We start from the raw sequence: 18094 nt of genomic DNA, 5'->3' as shown, positions 1-18094 counted from the left end.
CAGACAGTTGTACAACCATCTAGAAATGTATAAAATTATCTTCTTAGATTATACAAAAAGATTTTTAAAAACTTTTAATCAATCAATTTTGGTATCCAGAAAAGAAAAGTGCTCCAAGTAACACTGAAGCCACACATCGTGCTTCCACTGTCACTCTATAACACTAGTCAAGAAGATCATAGAGTTACATATACTGTCATTCAGCTTCTATTCTCTCCAAACCTAATGACCACATACTCGGCAGGACCTGCTGCACCATGACAAGCTAATTAACCAGTGAGACTAAGAGCAAATTATAATAACACTGTGTTAGTGCAGTGCTAATGTGCAAGTGATGCACAAGGGTGTTTTCTCCCTCACTCCCATCCCTCTTTCTCTATCTCTTCCGCCTTTAACAATGATGGAGTTCGAGACCAATTAAAAATAGAGAGCTCTCGCTATACTCCAAGCCTGTATTCACTGCTCCTTAAAGGCCTCAGCTCGGCTTTTGTCTAAGGTATTCAGAGGAACAGATTTATTAATATTCCAATGTAGGCCACCTTCACCTTCCATTACAATGATGGCTGAATGTGGGGAGCAAAAAAACACATGTGAAAAATGAATGAGCGCAAGATGAAGCGTCTCCAATTCTGATGCTACATACATTCACTGTGGCTCTTTGGAAAAATGGAGGCCACCCTGCTAAATTAAAATGCTGCAATATTTCAGACTTTGTTAGCTATCAGCTGTATCGAAATAAAATGAGAGATTATCTTTGAGCTCTTCAGTATGATAAGTTTTAAATAGATATTTTCTTTCATGAATCAACACCGGCCTTAAATGCCATTGCTTCACTGAATTCTAAAGAACTTTCTCTGAAAGGCTTTAAACAAGGGTGCAATTTTAGAAGATAAATATAATCTAACAAGCAATGTCTACCAAAATAAAATTCAAACCCACAAATGTTAAGGTTCTACTTGATATTAGGGAAACCATAATAACAGACTGGTGGTTTAATGGTATGGTGAGCCGCAGAAACAGAATCTGGACTCTGAAGAAAGGCTTCCGTTGGGTTAATCCCGCGCTCTGACAGCTTATTTAACTGGCAGAGCAGCTATGACTTGGCCACAGCTCGTGTCTGTCCATATGGGAGGAAAAGTTCCTGCTGTTGAGCAAATAAGCTGATGAGGATGACTAATTCTTAAAGAAATTGCTTAAACTATGTAATTCTACAGCACAATGTAATGACCATAATCTATTAATGACTGTTTAATGTAGAACAGCTCTTCAGAGGTTTTTAAGGCTGCGGGGAAGCCTAATACATCTTGTTTGGGCCTATTTAACTGTTGTGGAAAGTGTTTAGTGGTTCAGAAGAAATGGAACTATGATGCAAGACAAATGTCACTGCACCATCTGGTTGGAAAAACACTCCCAACAAAGAAAAAAATTATTTACTGTTTATTTGACCACTTTTAAAATCCATCAAAGGTGATTACAAAGTTGTTTTATACAAATTAAAAGGTAAATTTTATCTTTAGCAAAGCTATGTAACACCGTTTCACAACAAATGTCATTTCAATGTACTCGAAAAGACACATTTATCCAATTACATACAGAAATCAGTTTTCTAAACTAAAAACAATAGCATAAAGTAGATTACATTTTAATTAGAAATGCTTAATACAGTTTTAGTCTTTAGATAAACCAGAGAGAAATATACAATTATTAAAAATAAAAATGTCTTAAGAAAGCAGTTAATGCAGAAAATTTGCAAGTATTTCTAACAGTTGTTATTGGTTATTGCTGATGTCTTTCCATTTTCATACAGTTAAAGTAAACCTGTAACTTCCAGGAAGCGAGATAACCTGACCCCTGGTTTTATGGTGGTCAAACTCACCGAGGATCAGATACTAAAGGAGTTTGACTTGTGGCACCTACTGTAGTAGCTACTTCACTCTAGAGTCTTTAAAAACAGCAAAGGTGTCTTAGGTTTGTATTCACAGCTTTTAAATGAGTTTGTGGTCTATTTATTTATCATTAGATTTTGTTTAATTGAATAGTATCCTTCATTTCGTTACTTTATTGGTATATGGTTGCCTTTTTTTCTGGGTGCTTTATCTCTATTTTCAATTGAGATATTTTTTACTGATAAAGCCATAGCTGCACATGTAATTATCTATGAAACAACTAAGTCTTCAATTGGAATTTTATGTTAACAAGAAATATAACAGCTGGTGTACAAAAAAATATTAGGGAGTCAATATTAATGGTTTTATGTATTATTTATTGATTAAAAAAAAAGTTAGTTCAAAGAGAGAGAGGATAAAGCCTTAAATAGTCTGTTTCTCACAAATAACCTCCTATCTAATCCCAGTCATCAAAGCCTACACTTTAAAGGTATCTGGATTAATTATGAGTTGAGTGATGGTCTGAACTGAGGATATAATTTGCAATAATGACTAGCGTTCATTATTTCTCCTCCATTCAAGTCCTGAACTCTGCAAAAAATCATTATGTGGGGGGTATCAGAATGAAGGGGCGCTCTTTAAACCCAAACCCTCCAGGTCTCATTTGCTAATAAAATTCACAGAGGTCACTGCCGCCGAAAAGCACGGCTGCTGCTTTGGAAATGTCAATGAAGACAGGGCCATTCTCACTGTCTGCCACCAATCAAAAATGCTCTCGCTGTGAGAGTTAGGCTGTTAATGTGAGCAGCCGTAGCCTTCTCTCAATTTTCTCTGGAATATTCCATGTGTCCTCTGCAACATGAAAGTGGCCTGGTAAAAATAACACAGAATAAGTTTGGGCCTCTCCGTATGAAGAGTCTGGCAGGTTCTCTTTTGCACAGAGTCAAACAGATTCACCCAGAGCCATCCATCATGCAGAGCACGTTTGAGTCAGGTGGAACAATTAACCCTTATTATGTTCCCTGGCAGCATCCATTGTTGTCGTATGCCAATCAGCAGCAAACCCAAATGGCTTAATATGTCATCTTAATATGCAGTATGCTCTATTGTTGCTCCGCTGAAGTAAATGGGTCAAATAATAGCCAATTTGCATGATATAAAATCATTGAAATAAACTGAATCTTCAGGTAAGTCACCAAATTGTTCATTCCATGAACTCAGGATAAAGAAAATATGCTAATGTGTCCTCCATTCTAGAAGCACTTCCGCAGTCTTAATCCTATTTATCATAATGGCTAACCTGTTTGCTCAGGCCAAAGGACATATTTTAACCCTGCAAACATGCAGCGCTGAAATGATTGCACAAATTGATTGGATTTTATAATTTGCTGGTCTGTTTTGTCCACTAATCATTTAATGGGATTCTATCCTTAACCTAAAAACAGTGCACACAATGCAAGGTGTAATTTCCACATGTGGCAGGAAATGGCTCAAAATAATTTGCTTTTTTTAATCATGAAAATCTGCTAGAATGATTTAAATTCAGATTGCATTCCTGCTCTTTCCGTACAGCATCATGCCCTCTTACATTGTAATGGACTGACCCCACTGTCGTTCATTTCAAGAACACATTAAGGACCATACTTGAATTCCATGTACATAAGGTAATGAGGATTTTTTTCTATTAACTAATATCTAACTGAATAGGTGGTTAGGTTTAATCCATGGGCTTACATCTGGCACCCTGATAAATATATTTCAAATGTTAAAATAGTGTAACCCTATTTCTTTCCTACTGCAAAGTATATCGTATTTTTGTTGAATTTCTTGAAAAGCATATTTTTTTCAATTCTATACATTTTTTACAAATAGTTAAAGACTGTCAATGTGCAAAAAAAAGAAATTCTTACATCTAATTTTCCTATTCTTTTAATAAACAAAACACAATTTATCTTTCTCTTGAAACTCACAAAAATGGATTAAGGTAACACACAATGCTTTCAGATGCATAGCACTTTAAATAAATTATTTAATTCATTAATCATTATCAAACATCTTTGATTTCATAATTAAACCTCCAGTTGTATTTGAAATTCTGATAACAGGATTGCTATTCAATGTTATTCAATATTTTTAGCATGAGAAAAGCAAAATAATTTTTCTTAACTTAGACTTATTACCATTTACTATATTTGTGCAATACTTAAGTTACTAATTTAGTTACTCTTTTGAAGAAGTAACTGTAACCATAGCCATTACCTCTTTAAAGTAACGTTCACATCACTGATAAAGGCAAGTTCTTTTAACTTGGTAACCTATTTTTTAAGTGAGAAAGGAAGTATTTTTTGGGCTGGCTAACAAGCCTCCATAATGGCTAAAACTAATTACACTACAAGTGCTTGGTAAAATAAGAACATTTTTAAGATGTTGTAAAAATGTATTGCGAACATGGTGCTAATGGGGACTGGCGGCCTAGTGGTTAGGGCATAGAGCTTGGAATCCTGAGGTTCTGTGTTCTAGCCCCACTCCCACAGACTGCCACATTAAAAAAATCTAAATTCTAAATATTGATCCAAAGTTAGCTTGTCTTTTGATTTTTAGGTAGTCTCAAAAAACAATATTGTTGTCTGAAAGAATTGTTGCTTCTCAGTCTAGTTTATTCAGCATTGTGCATGGTCTTGTTTCATTGGCTAGATTTATATCTAAGCCCCTAGCTGTGGATTATTATTCCACTTGAAGACCTAATGAGGGCAAGTGGTAAGTTTACTGGTATAGTTCAAAACAATTTTTGCTTTTTTAAAGTCAACTATGCTACAGCAGCATTCCCATAACTTTTGGAAGAAAAGACCCAAATATAATAGTTCCTCTATCAAAGTTCTATATCTTGCCTATATCACTACATGTTTTCTACATTTTCATCCTCTGATTGAGCAAAAAACAATTAGAATTATATTTCCCTGTTTCTAGCATTAGTGCAGTACAAGTTGTAGTTACTTAAGTAGAGTCCATTAGCTGCTGTGGAACTTGGTGAAGCAAAGCTGTGACTCTGTTGTCGTTTTCTAACAGTGAACTTTGGAGATGATTTCCTCACATTGTCCATCCTACTCATTATTTGTGCTGCAATAAATAAAAATGTCCCCTTATTTCCTTATTGTGCTTCAACGAGAACTTTTTGTTTATATCAAGAGGGCATTATTTAGAAAGAACAGGGAGAAAAGATCCCTGTGAAGGACTTCATTCGGCCAATTCTTTATTATTGTCAAGGTGTCACTATCGACCAAGGACACTCTACCAAAACAAAGACCCTCTGCAAACTGTGCGACAAAAACATTCAATTTCTCTCCAGCAATATATTTATGGAAGACATTAAGAATAACACAATAAGTCATTTAGCTGGGGCCACATCAGCTATTGTGCCTTGCAGAATACAAAAAGCACTAATTAATCTCAGTTAGGGGACCTTCTTTCTCCTCTCTTGCTATTATTCCCCAGAATCTGTCTCAGGGGAGTTGCAGGGAGCAGAAGCGTATTGCTGGCATCATATCCATGCTGCTATCAGAGTAAGTAGCCTCTGCACCAGCTGTGGCTTTCTAAAAAGAAATTCTTTGCTCATCATATCTGCATAAAATGATCAAAAAACATTTTGCAGAAACCATTCAATAAACCTCACAACATATAATTTGTAACAGAAGGAATAATGAGAAAGATGTCTAATTCTACTGATATTTTTCATCCATCTTAACTTTCCAAAATTCAGTGAGAACTGGTATAATTAAAGGACAGACAGAACAGACAGCGGCAGTCCTGTTAGAGGTTTCTCTAGTTTGTGTCACTAGAGAACACTGGGGAGTGCCAAGGAAGATACATGGAGCCTCAAAACTGGGCTGAACCGCACTAAACAGGAGCCAAAGCATGCAATTGGCTTTGCATAGAGGGATAAACTGGGAAACCCTGCATCCGGACGTAGCAATTAGGCAGTGAGCACCTCATCACAACCAGGAGTTTTAGTGTTGTTTGTATTCTACTTCTGTGAGAAGAAGGCTTGTTTTTTTCTTACTAAAATAATTTTATTTTGCTTTTGTTTTTCTTTTAATAACAAAATAGGATGGATTTGGGCCAGATTAGTTGTTGATTCTAGCTTTGGTAGAATGTGAATCAGTCCACGGATGGCAATAAAAAAACTCACATTTTTATCTTGTTGATTTCTGTACATTTACAACTTTGATCAAGATACAAACAGCACAAAATTTATATTTTGGTACACAGCAATTGCATATAACTGATGAGGTAACCTAGTAATATATCAGGTTAAAATCCTTTTGAGGAAAGCAATTTAAGCAGAAAGTGAGCATTCAGTATAATTCAAAACAGAGTGAGCTAAGACTGCTGCTTAATTTTTACCCAGCAACATGTCTGCTGTAGTCTTTCAGGCAAGATTCAGGAGCAGCCATAAAACATTGATTGGTTGAAAGTAGGGGTCTAGAGCAGGAGTAACCAATTAAAAATTAGCGGGGTCCGAATAAAGAAAATCATCAACCAGTAAAGGTCCGGAGAAATTTTTAATTATAATCTGTTACTTTAAACAGAATTTAACATATAAGAAATAAAATGAGGCATTTATGCATCAACTTATACATTGACTTTTTAAATAAATAAATATATATACTGTTCTGATTGTTCGGATTTTCCAATAGTCAAAAAGTAAATGTCACACATTAGTGGAACCTTCAACAGCTCTCATAAGTGGGACAGAAATAATCAAGCTGTGAACCAAAGAGTTAACCTGATCTACTATACAAATGTTCTGTCTGCAGTGAAAAAGATCAGCTTATCTCTGCAAGCCTAAAGCTTGAACTAAGGGCAACCTAACCATTTTGTTCTGATTAATTCAGCTTATAATTAGTTGACCAATTGGAGGTGGCTACAAATCATTAAAAGGTAATCCACTGGATGGTCAATTGATGCCTATAAAGGAAGACAATTACGGCAAAGTAATGCACCCAATTGTAAATGAGTAGAACACTGTGAATACTTACTCTTTATGGGAATACATCTGCACTATTCTAAACAATAAAAAACTAGAACAGCCACATAATCTTTATAAAAAGGTCTCTATGTTTGACAGAAATAGCCTAATTTCTTCACATTTAGACACAAATAATGTGTGTTAACATGCTGCATACTGATCTTCTTCCACAACCTATTACCATTGCTTTAAAAGTAAAAGTTATATTGATGTTCCTAAATAAAGTACAAAACAAATTCTATATCTAGACAAATTCCACATTATTATAAAAAAAAATCTAAAGAAAGATTGGAACCAGAGCTTTCATCAGAGCTGGGAATTACACCTCTTAAAGCTTTATTTGCTTGGAGAGATCTACTAGAACAGGAAAGACTTAAATCATCACCTAAATCACCTATTTAAAGTGGCTCAAAGTGACATTGAGACCATCCCTATTTGGACAGATACTGTCTACGACCAATTTTAAAGGTGCTTGAGGTAGTAATGCATTCTTTTCTTTGTTCTTAGGATTTCCACATCAATTCCATTTCCATCCTGCCACACTAGGTAGGATAACAATCTCTTTATGTGAGTATGATAAGGTCATTTTGTGAAGATTCATAAGTGTGAGTCAAGAGTAAGACAGCAATCAGAGGTGAGATAGCTTTTCCACCAGCGTTGCTTTCACCTAAATGCATTTTTACCCATCAACCCCTGCTCTAGTATCAGTAAAACAATTTTACCTGTCAAGTACACTACATTTCACATCCCTTTCAGTCTGGTCAAAGAGGGGAGATTACAGTTTCACACAGAAGGTTGAGTGCTCACACTTTGAAATGGAGAAAGAGCTGCAACCTGCTAATTACGCACAATTCAAGATGCACACGTGGAAACGTGCTTGTCTGAAGTGTACTCCGGTTGGGAAGCACAATCAGGGACACTTCTTAACCAGACATGGGATTTTAATTAGATCTGTTAAATTTAGACCGCACGCATAATGTTAATTTGTAGGTCAAGGCTTTCCCAGATTTCATAGTCACCTTTGCCTGGCTTCCATATGCCCTGCTATTAATCAATTGCAATGGAAAAATGGAGACACTTCCCCTACCGTGGAAAGTAATTTCTCCGGGGCAGTTTAGCACACATCATCCTGATGTGACACACAAACAGGTCTGGGCACTGGCTGTTTAAAATTAGTGAGGGCTTGCTAATTAATTCCTGTTTGTCACCGGGGGTACAATGCAATCTATCTGGGATGCAGCCTCTGTTAGATTAGTCGTCTGATAGAAAAGGAGAAACAATATCCATTAGTTTCCAATACTACCTTAGTTATAACAGGAAAAGAAGAAAAACCATTTCATTAGTCTAATTCTGAGGGAGCAGCCTGCTCAGAGGTGGTGATATCTGTGGATTTCAATTCAAATGAAGAACGATCAATGCAACATTAAGGAGACAAATTGTGTGCGACAGACAAAAGCAGGGAAGGCATTCTAATGAATATTGGCGCATGACTGATAGATGGACGTCTTCAATTAAAATGGATCTAAGTGCTTTGATGTCAATTGTTGTTAGTTAATATGGCTGTCCCAATAATTTACTGTATTAGAAAAGAACATACATCAGCAATGAAAATACATAGAAAAATACGAGAGGATAGTGTTTGAAGGGAAACAGAAATAGTCTTCTTATGCGAAATGAAGTAGTTCTGTTACGCATCAATCTGAATAAAGCTGTAATACATATTCCTTTGCTTCTGAAACTGCAGTCAATATACTGAAAGTGGCCGCACAGTATATTACGATAACAATCTATTTCATTGCCTGTTCAGGAAGATCTCTGGTATGAACATAGCAGACAGGATTGCTCATTGGGTGATAAATGTAATTAAAAAGATGAGAATTTGTCATGCAAATGTTCTGTCAAATGAGTTATCTTTGGTAAATTACATGCTGTGTGATGTTGAGTGCTCTGCATCAGGTGTTTTTATTTTAGATGCTGACGATATTAGCTGAGCATCAAACCTGCATCGATGCTTCACTCAATTAATAGAAACTCTTAGAAAAAGATTACTTATGGGCTTTTGTTATCTTCTTAAAGGAGTCATCACCTGGAAATCTGATGTTTTCATGTTAAAGAATTGGTGATAGTGTTGAGCTTCAGTTAAAACCTATACTAAAATGCCCAAAAACAAAGCCGGAGTGTAAAGGTGGCTTGGTTTTTATGTGTGTCCCACCACAAAATCTTTTTAAAATTTTAGCCTACAAAGTGTGCTTGGTAGCTGAAGTGTAGGTTTAAGTTTTTCCTTTGTAGTTCATGGAAATGTTTCGCAAGTTGCTACTACAACCTGTCTTGCATCCTGCATGTCAATAGGTGACAAGACGATTATCGCCATGGCTTCACGATGGGGACTTGACCAAGTGCCAAGATTTGATGAGTTGGGAGTGAGACTCTATTAGTGTAACATATTTTGGGAAGGGTGCTAACATTCGCCCACTTTGAGTCAACCCCCCCCCCCCCCCCCCCCCCCTGCAGGCACAAGTGTTGCTGCTTGTGTAACTTTTTATCTGTTGTTTAAGAGTCCAGGAAAAATCTGGTCAACCAACCATGGTTAACTGCTTATGTTGCTAACATTCAACATTCAACTGAATAGGCATACACAGAAGTCAAAATCTCGTGCATACCCTTGCAAATAAAAAGGGGTGAGAAAAGGGTTCAGAATGAGCTCTTTAATTTTTCCTCTCCTGATTAAACAAGAATTGAAAGACAATTTTGGAGAAGTTATAGTAGCCATTCAAAATGGCCCTTCCCAGTAAAACACCAGCAGCCCACTTCCCTGCAACTCCCAGTAATATCCCCTCCAACTTCCAGCCACTGGAGTAACCCTTCCTCCTTGGAGTGCATATTTCTTTACACTGACTCCACCCATTCACTGAATTACAGAGTCTGACCAGGAGAAGGCACTTCTCTTTAGATCTTAATTTTCACAAATCATGACAGAAAGAATATTTTAGTACAAAGATTGATGGTTAAAACAGAATTGTAGGGGACCAGCCAAGGGCCCATCAAGCAAAGTGGGGACATTTTGAATAGCTACTACTCTATATATGCACAAACCAGGTTATGACTCCTATGAAACAAGCTATAGATTATTTTTTTTATATTTTCTAATAGTGTTAAATATTTGTATCCTAAAAATAAAACTTTTCATACAAAAATCAGGTTATGAAATTTGATGTAAACATGTCACTTCTCAATGTTTATATAGGCTTAGTTCACATCTGAATTAAGTGGACGTAACCTAAAATTGAATTTTTTAAATTAGAATATCTGGATTTAAAAACTATGTTTCCAGCATGCATTTTTGGTTAAAACCTGCTGGCTTACATTAAAAAGGATGAGTCAAAATTACAAATGGTTAATGCTCACTAACTCAAAAAACATTCTGAAGAATAATTCATCATTCCAAAAGAAACTTTGCTCACAGTACCTTCTGACTGTCTCAGACATAAAAGTGTCAAATAAAGTGTCAAATGTGCAGCCTTTTGAGTTACTTATTCTCAGCATGATTCCTTCTCATCATTTGCCAAGCACCACCATCCTTACCTGAGGGCATCCATGGATCTGATGAAGTCTTCTCCCTGGAATTGACCTGTTCCCAGTCAAGGTCATCGTCTCTCCCTTGGCTATATCCACATGCTGCTAGTGGCTTCTCAAAGTTACAATCACCTGTGACGGAAAAAAAAGAAAAAATAATTTATATGGTTATCCAGCTTTTCTTATTACTTCAGCGCTTGAATGAATATATAAATTAAATTCTTCCCCTTTTCTTTTTTTTCTGGTATTCATAATGCAATATGCCAGACAATGAGATGCATTTAAGAGAGAGAGTGAAGGATTACAGTAGTAGGCGAGGCACAACATACATTACCATCATTAGCAGCACGGCAGTCCAATTTCACAATGACAAGTATGAAGTGTCCAAACTCCATCATCGTTAGACATTATGTTCCCCAACCGCACCGCCATCAACCATAAATTGATTTATTTTCCTTGCCGGCCACAGAAACTTTGCTGTTCGCGCACTCCCACTCCAAAGAGCCACTCTAATCCTTTTTATAAGCTGCTTGCAAAATGGCAGCAAGCAACCATTAGGACCAGGCTTCAACCAGGCTTGGCGTGTGATCGATTAATACAAATACTCCCTTTATTCCTCGCACCTTAAAGGCCACACAGAGAACATGAGAGCTGATCCTTTTTTTATGCCCCAAAGTGCTTTTCAATCCAGTCATAAATCTACTAAAAAGTAATGTCAGAACAGCAGGTGGCTGGAAGGAGTTCATTCTGAGTAAAAAACATGAAATATAAAGATGGCTTTTAGATCAGAGCTGGTAGGGTTTTTTTTAGGCTAGCAGATTACATGGTCAAAATCATATGGTAATGCTTCAGTTTTTGTTGATACCAAATGTACTCTTTATCATTCTAAAAAAAAGAGAGAGATGAATCTAAATGGTAAATGTGAAACTGCTTACTAGTATGCTGTTTACAAGGAAAGTAATAGGCCAATAGCATGCTAATTTATTGCTTGTGGAAATGTCCTTTGACCTATAATCTACAAAAAGCCAAAACCAATATCTCATCTGTTGCCAGCTTTGTCTGACATTCTGCTGCATAAAGGCTACAAGCTGGAGTTTTGTCTCCCTATTTATCTCTATGGTGACATTTACAGTACATGTGCAAATGAGTGGAGAACACAAGATAATTAATACCCAGCACCACAGGGCGACTGATGATGAAGATGTATTTGTTGCTTTGACTGTCTTTTTGAGGGGGTGGACATCAAGCGGTGCAACTGCAAAGTATCACAGGTAAAAAAATGTGTCATTGTTGAGAGCTTGTCCGGAAAAATCAGCACCTTGTTAGTATAAAAAATGAGTGGGCTGTATCCAGGCTGCAGTGTTGCTACATGAACAATATTTATATTTGTTCAAATAAATATTGGTTTTTGGTTTAATAAATGATCACTGTTACCAGAAGTCTCTTATTGGAAAACAATGTGATCATTTCATGGAAGTTTTTATGAGAAAATTAAGCTTCCCCCAAACAGACATTGATTTATGTTTATCTTGGTAGTTTGACCCGATGATCCTGAATTTGAAAAATGTAGGTTTTAAGGGTTGCTATGATTTATTGATAAAAGCAATTTCTGTTATACGTAATAAGTTGCATGCACAGCAAAATATACATCTGGTTCGCCCTCGATATTGTTTTGTAAAAATGACCTAAATTACGTTTTTCTTTCCTCAAAAATAGTGAGCACACTAAACTATAATGTGTTAAAGGTTAATAATATATTTCGTGAGAAAATAAATGCATTTAAATCCTTTTTATAATCACTTGTCTTTGCCCAACCTGTGGCGGAAATGGGATACTACGCTACTTCCAGGAGCCAACTTTTTCAGCCTTGGATTTAAACATAAATCTAGACTTTTGAGTTTATGTTTTCCTTTCATGTTAACATTATGGTATTAAATAGAAACAACGAAAATGCAGATAAAAATGGTTTAATCATATTTTGCTGGACTGCTCTGAGGATGTCCCATAATGACGTCACAGAGAAAATGTTAAACAAAATTGTCTCAGAAAATTCATAAAACATTTTATAAAGATATGTATCAGCATTCTTTAGTATTTTAAGGATAAAAATAAGTAGTTTTAATACCACAATTATTTATTTATGAAAACCAGATGAATATCTGGTTTTGCATGTGCAAATGAGCGGATGGTACCGATCGTGCTTCCGGGATGGATCGGGTAGTGACAATAATTACTTATTCAAATGACTGTAGATTTTAGCTTTATATCCAAAAATAGGGCTTATATACAGTTATAAAAAATGTCTCTATGACATTTTTCTAACATTTATTTTCATACTCCATAGAACAAAGCTAAACATTTACGAAACCACATATTTTTGCAGATTTAACCCTCTCTATAAGTGCATGTTTTCTGTAAATCCATGCTGTTTTTGTCACATTTACTAAATTTTTTTCTGTAAATGGGCTTCTTTTTTCTCTTGATCTCGAGTATTTTTCATTTAATCAGAGTATTCTGTTTTTTAGGAACTGTACATTGTTTTCCAACTTAAATTAGTGTTTTCCTTTAGTGTAGAGTATATTTGAACCGTTTGACTAAGTTTTTCTTATTAATTTAGCCTTATGTGCAAGTATTTGCTTTTATTTTGCCCCTAACACACGTTTTCCACTCTGACATAAAGGACTGACGAAAGATTCAAGCAGCAATTTTCTTTTTTTTCTTTCTTTCTTTACAACTACTCCATACAATTCACTGGACCAGTGCATCAGACTGTTAAGAGTGATTAGACAATCTGCTAACATTTGAAAAGTTCTGCAGTAAATTTATTGTTATTACAAAGCTATTATTTGGCAGTATATAATTGAGTGGGAGGATGTAAGAATGAAAAGAATAGTGAGTGATAAATCCACCCACATTACAGAAAATGTGGTGCATGTATGGTCGGGTAAATTGCAAAGCAAAAAGCACATGAACCTTTTTGCCAAGACTTTTAGATGATCTCTTCAAGGCAACTCCAGACCTAAGAAAATGGGGGCGGAAAAAGATCATTCACTGCATGTTCAGTCAGCTCGCCGTCGAAATGAATATAAATGTGTGTCTTGCCAAAATGTAACTTGAAGAACATTAACATGATTCTTTGGCTGCAGAGTCGCAGGGACAGGCTCCATGCCATTAATATTTTGACTAAACAGTTTCAAGTTCTTTAGGCCGTGCCACCCGCCTGCTTCTCTCAGCATGGTGGATCTCAAACAGACCCAAAGAGGTGGCTTTTATTGGTGTTTGATATTTAAATCAATGGCACTGCTAAGAAGGGAAACATATTCACAGCCAGAGGGGGGGAGTATTCTGAACACTGCTGAAGAGGAAATAAATTCCTTTAAAAAGAATATTCAAAACACAGAGGCAAATTCCAGCTTAATTTTTGAAAGGTTTAGCCCTTTTTATTTGAAATGTCACACTGTTCAATAATAAATCAGGAAAATGGAGGGGGATAAAGACGCAGTTTGAAGCTTCTTTTCCTTTCAAAGACATCATTACCAGTTCTGCTCCATTAACAATTCTGTTGTTACTCCCTTCATTTGGTGACAAGACATTAAAAACCATCTACTTCTGACTGTGAAGACGTTCAATTTGAGAAAATGTGCAATTAGCAAAAATGGTATTTACCTAGTTTAATTTACTCTCCCAGATAAAAGTTTGCCCTTTTTCACACTGTGTGATATATTGGCAATAAACTTTAATATTCTTAATTAGATGTTTTGTGACAGACCATCAAAAAGTAGTGTACTGTATAACTAAAGGGGGAAAAAAAATAATAAAAAATAATAATAATATATATATATATATATATATATATATATATATATATATATATATATATATATATATATATATATATGGTAAAATATATATTATATATTTTTTTTCTTTTTACAAATTACCATGCAGTCATTCTTTTGTTCTTCTTGAGTGAACTGCCACTCCAAAACATCCACCCAAAAATGTAGTTGAAAGTGTTTTGCAGGTCATCTTCATCATATTTGTATATTTACAGACTGAAATGCTCTACTTTTGTTTTCCTTGAACATTTCAAGTTCAGTATGATTAGACAAAGCATCACTTTACAGACATTCCTAAAAAAAAATTAAGATTTGCAGAATTTAGATGCTTCCTGGTTCAACAATGGCTAAACTGGCAGTCAGGTTCAAGGTCTGACCCTCAGACTCATTCAAGTAGCCTATTGCTACTTGAACCAGAGTTTTCCATAAGAGGCAGGTAGATGAGGAGAAGAACCAAAAAAACAAAACAAGCAAAGGAAAGGGATCTCATGTTGGCTCTGGTTTTGCCATGCTTACAAAGCCAAAATAATCTGTAGCAGAGTCCTGTATAGGTTTGGGTAGCCTTGGCTATCCGAGGCAAACCTTAGTCCTGCATATTTACAGCTGTTAATCTGTGAGCGCACCGCACACTGGATGTGAGCGTTAGGCAATGTTCTTTACTGCCTGTTATTAAAGGTATAGAGGAGGATTTTCACACTTTTTTTAGAAGACCCGCCCTCTTCACTTTAAAAAAATGCACATGCACAACCCTGTGCCCGCTCCTGAGAGGGAACGCCTATTAAAATGCGGGAATATTAAAATGCGTGCGAGAATATGCATGAGCCCGTTATCGTGCGCGCTCTGTTTAAAAGTTGCTGTTTGCATTGCTCATACAAGCTTACTTTCCAAAAGAAGATTTGCAATTTTTCCAATATGTCAGACTCACCATCGGTAAATGAAAATGGGGACGAACATGTAGGATGGCCTTATATAAACATATCACCAGAATGACTGCCAATTTGGAGGATCACTTATTTTGATGATCCACCCAGAAAATCCTCCACTATACCTTTAAGACAGTGTTCTGCTGCACCTGGAAAAATAAAGCATGTCGTGTGTTTAAGCACTAAAAAGGCTGAGTGTACACCTTGTGATCATGGGTCAGGTCAAACTTTACTGTTTATGGCTCTGTGCATTCTCAGGTTTTAAATGGGGATAATTGCGGGTCACGGGTCGGGTCTCTGTTCTGAACTCTACAGGTCTGCGGTTACAGTTTTGAAAAATCTGACCTGTGCAGAACTCTGGTTTGTTGTAACATTATTACTAAACTAATTCTACAATGTCACTTAAAAAGCTGCAGCATAAAATGAGAATATCATAAGTTTTTCGTTCTTCGGTAGGACTGTTTTATTTTTCAGTGACTTTTCAAACTTATCGTGTTTCATTTTCAACATGACATTTTACAGTGCCAAATCTATTTTAAAAATGTCAATTCAAACCTGTCATTTTTCTACCTTCACAGACTTCAAACAGAAACCATTTTTTAATGCTAAGAGATCCCAGAAACACTTTTAGTAAACTCCAATCATACCTAAATGAGATTGGAAAGTCATAATGACTAAATTACGTGGTGCATTCTTTAGGTAATTACGTTTTCTACTTTTTCACATATGGATCTGAAATCTGAAACCAGTGTTTTGAACTAACCACTTCTTGCTTTTTTGTTGACAACAGTCGATGCAATATATAATTAAGAGCAGGTAACAGAGTGTGAACAAGCAATAAATCAATTTGCACCACTTTGATCAGTCCTCAAGGCTCCCGGTGTCAGTATTGGGAAATTCTCCAATAATGCCTGCTACCTTTTATTGATCCGCCATGCAGCTGTTCTGTATGACGATAAACACTGAAAGCATGCAGTTTTAACAAAGAGTTCCTTTAAATGTGTGCAACTTTACCAGTTCTGGTGTCAGAGATGAAAAAAACTTAACGTATCACATATAAAGTGTTGTGTCACCAAAACAAACAAGTGCTTCTGATAGTACAAATTCACGCAGATGAACACATCAGTCACTAGCATCATAATAGTTCTTTCCTCTGCAGGAGGTGCAAGTTGCTGCCAGAGAGTGGCACAACCCCCATATAATCAGCCTCAGCAGCTGCTGAAATAGATATTCCAACCAGAGGCTCCCAGCTCTCTGAAGGAGCTTTAACTTTCAATAAATGCTTCTATGAGGTGTGGGTAGTCTGGGAGCACAGATGAATGTGCTCCACCCTGTCAACATTCGCTTTTCAAGAGAAGCAAGCGGCTTGAAGCTTAAAAGGTGGCCCTAGATATGTCATGAAACAATTTATTCCTGAGTGAGAACACACAATAGTCTTTATATTCTCACGCAGAGTGCATTTCAAAAGAAATCTATCCATCTTTTCCTGGACCGAGCCAGAGGCCAGAATCAATATCTCAACCCCTCAATGCTGGAGCCAATTTCTCCTAAAGATTTTCCAGTCAGACTTAAAAGGCCTTTTGTTATTGCACCTGTAACAAAAGTAAACTTTGGACTTTAAAAGCTGTGTGCAAGTGAATCTCGGAAAGTTCTTTACCATAGCGGCATGCAACGTGCAGAGTGCTCTGAATGCCAAGCGGTATAAGTGAAAAGGACTCTGACGATACAAGAATGAGAAGCTGATGGAAAATAAGAATTACAAAAAACATGTGCTTCTCTATCTATAGCTCCATCATATTGTTCTTTCCACGACAGTTTTTGGTTTTTAAGGGATCTCTTTGGATAAGTGACAGGTAAAGCGCTTTCAGACCTTATACTAACCAGGAAGCAGGTGCGGCTGGTCAGTAGAGGGCGCTAGGGCATCGCCCCACCCACACAATGACCTTGGTTAAGACATATAAAAAAATAATTTTATTATAAAATCTAAATATGTTTTTATATATATATATATATATATATATATATATATATATATATATATTAGTTCTACATTTACATTTAAATGTAGAACTTGAATGAAATACACCGAGCCTAATTTCAACTTCCTGGTGGAAATCAACAAGGGTTTAAAAAATTATGTTCTAGGTTATAGTAGAAATATCTGAATAGGCCAAGCAGTTATTTCAGTGTTGCACCATTACACTTTACCTGCAAAATACCAGAAAGTGTATTTTTTAACACAGAAAGTGTAATATATCAAACTTAAAATATAGGTTTTGCCAGGCTCTTCCAATATTGTGATTCGCTTTAAACATTTTACTTCTTCCCACCCCATGAAAAACCCCAGGGTGATCTAAAGTCATACACAGACCAAAACCTTATATATAAACGTGTGATTTAATTACTCAGGCAAAAACTGAAATAACTATTGCAGAGGGCTTTTAAAACCCGGGTAATGTTTGAAAGTCAGAGCAATGAAAAGAGGAGATGTTAATTATTAAAATTACAACGGCAAATTTCCAATAACATTATTAAAATCAAAATTTATCATTTTGATTTTAATAAATATGTTTCAAAAAGATGTGCAGATATTTTCCCAGTACTTGGAAAGCACTTTTAGGATGATTTAAAAAAAAAAAAAAAAGAAGCAAAATACCACGTAATATATGCAAAAAAAGAAAAATTAATAAAATAAAATAAAAAAAACACAAAAGGCATTCAATCGAAAATTAAATCTAAACATTTCAAATGCAATATTTATTACTGAATAAAACAACAATGAGCTAGTCTTTTGAGGAACAGAACCACAATATCCAGATCCCCTTATCCATGTTCTCTAGACATTTT

General features: G+C 35.9%; 1 protein-coding gene across 11 annotated transcripts in view; it reads right to left on the bottom strand.

Moving 5' to 3' along the window:
* Window positions 1-18094, bottom strand: part of LOC119787187 (receptor-type tyrosine-protein phosphatase mu-like) — a 237019-nt gene that overhangs the window by 173593 nt on the left and 45332 nt on the right. For all 11 annotated transcript variants that reach the window (XM_038290846.1, XM_038290847.1, XM_038290848.1 and 8 more), the window contains exon 2: window positions 10495-10617. In XM_038290846.1, coding sequence (XP_038146774.1) covers window positions 10495-10617 — 123 coding nt within the window. The remainder of the gene's footprint in view (window positions 1-10494; window positions 10618-18094) is intronic.

Source organism: Cyprinodon tularosa, unplaced genomic scaffold (assembly GCF_016077235.1).
Source record: "Cyprinodon tularosa strain WSP-4 unplaced genomic scaffold, ASM1607723v1 ctg29, whole genome shotgun sequence".
NCBI lineage: Eukaryota > Metazoa > Chordata > Actinopteri > Cyprinodontiformes > Cyprinodontidae > Cyprinodon > Cyprinodon tularosa.
Note: the sequence above shows the minus strand (reverse complement) of the source record. Positions and strands in the feature narration are given on the sequence as shown.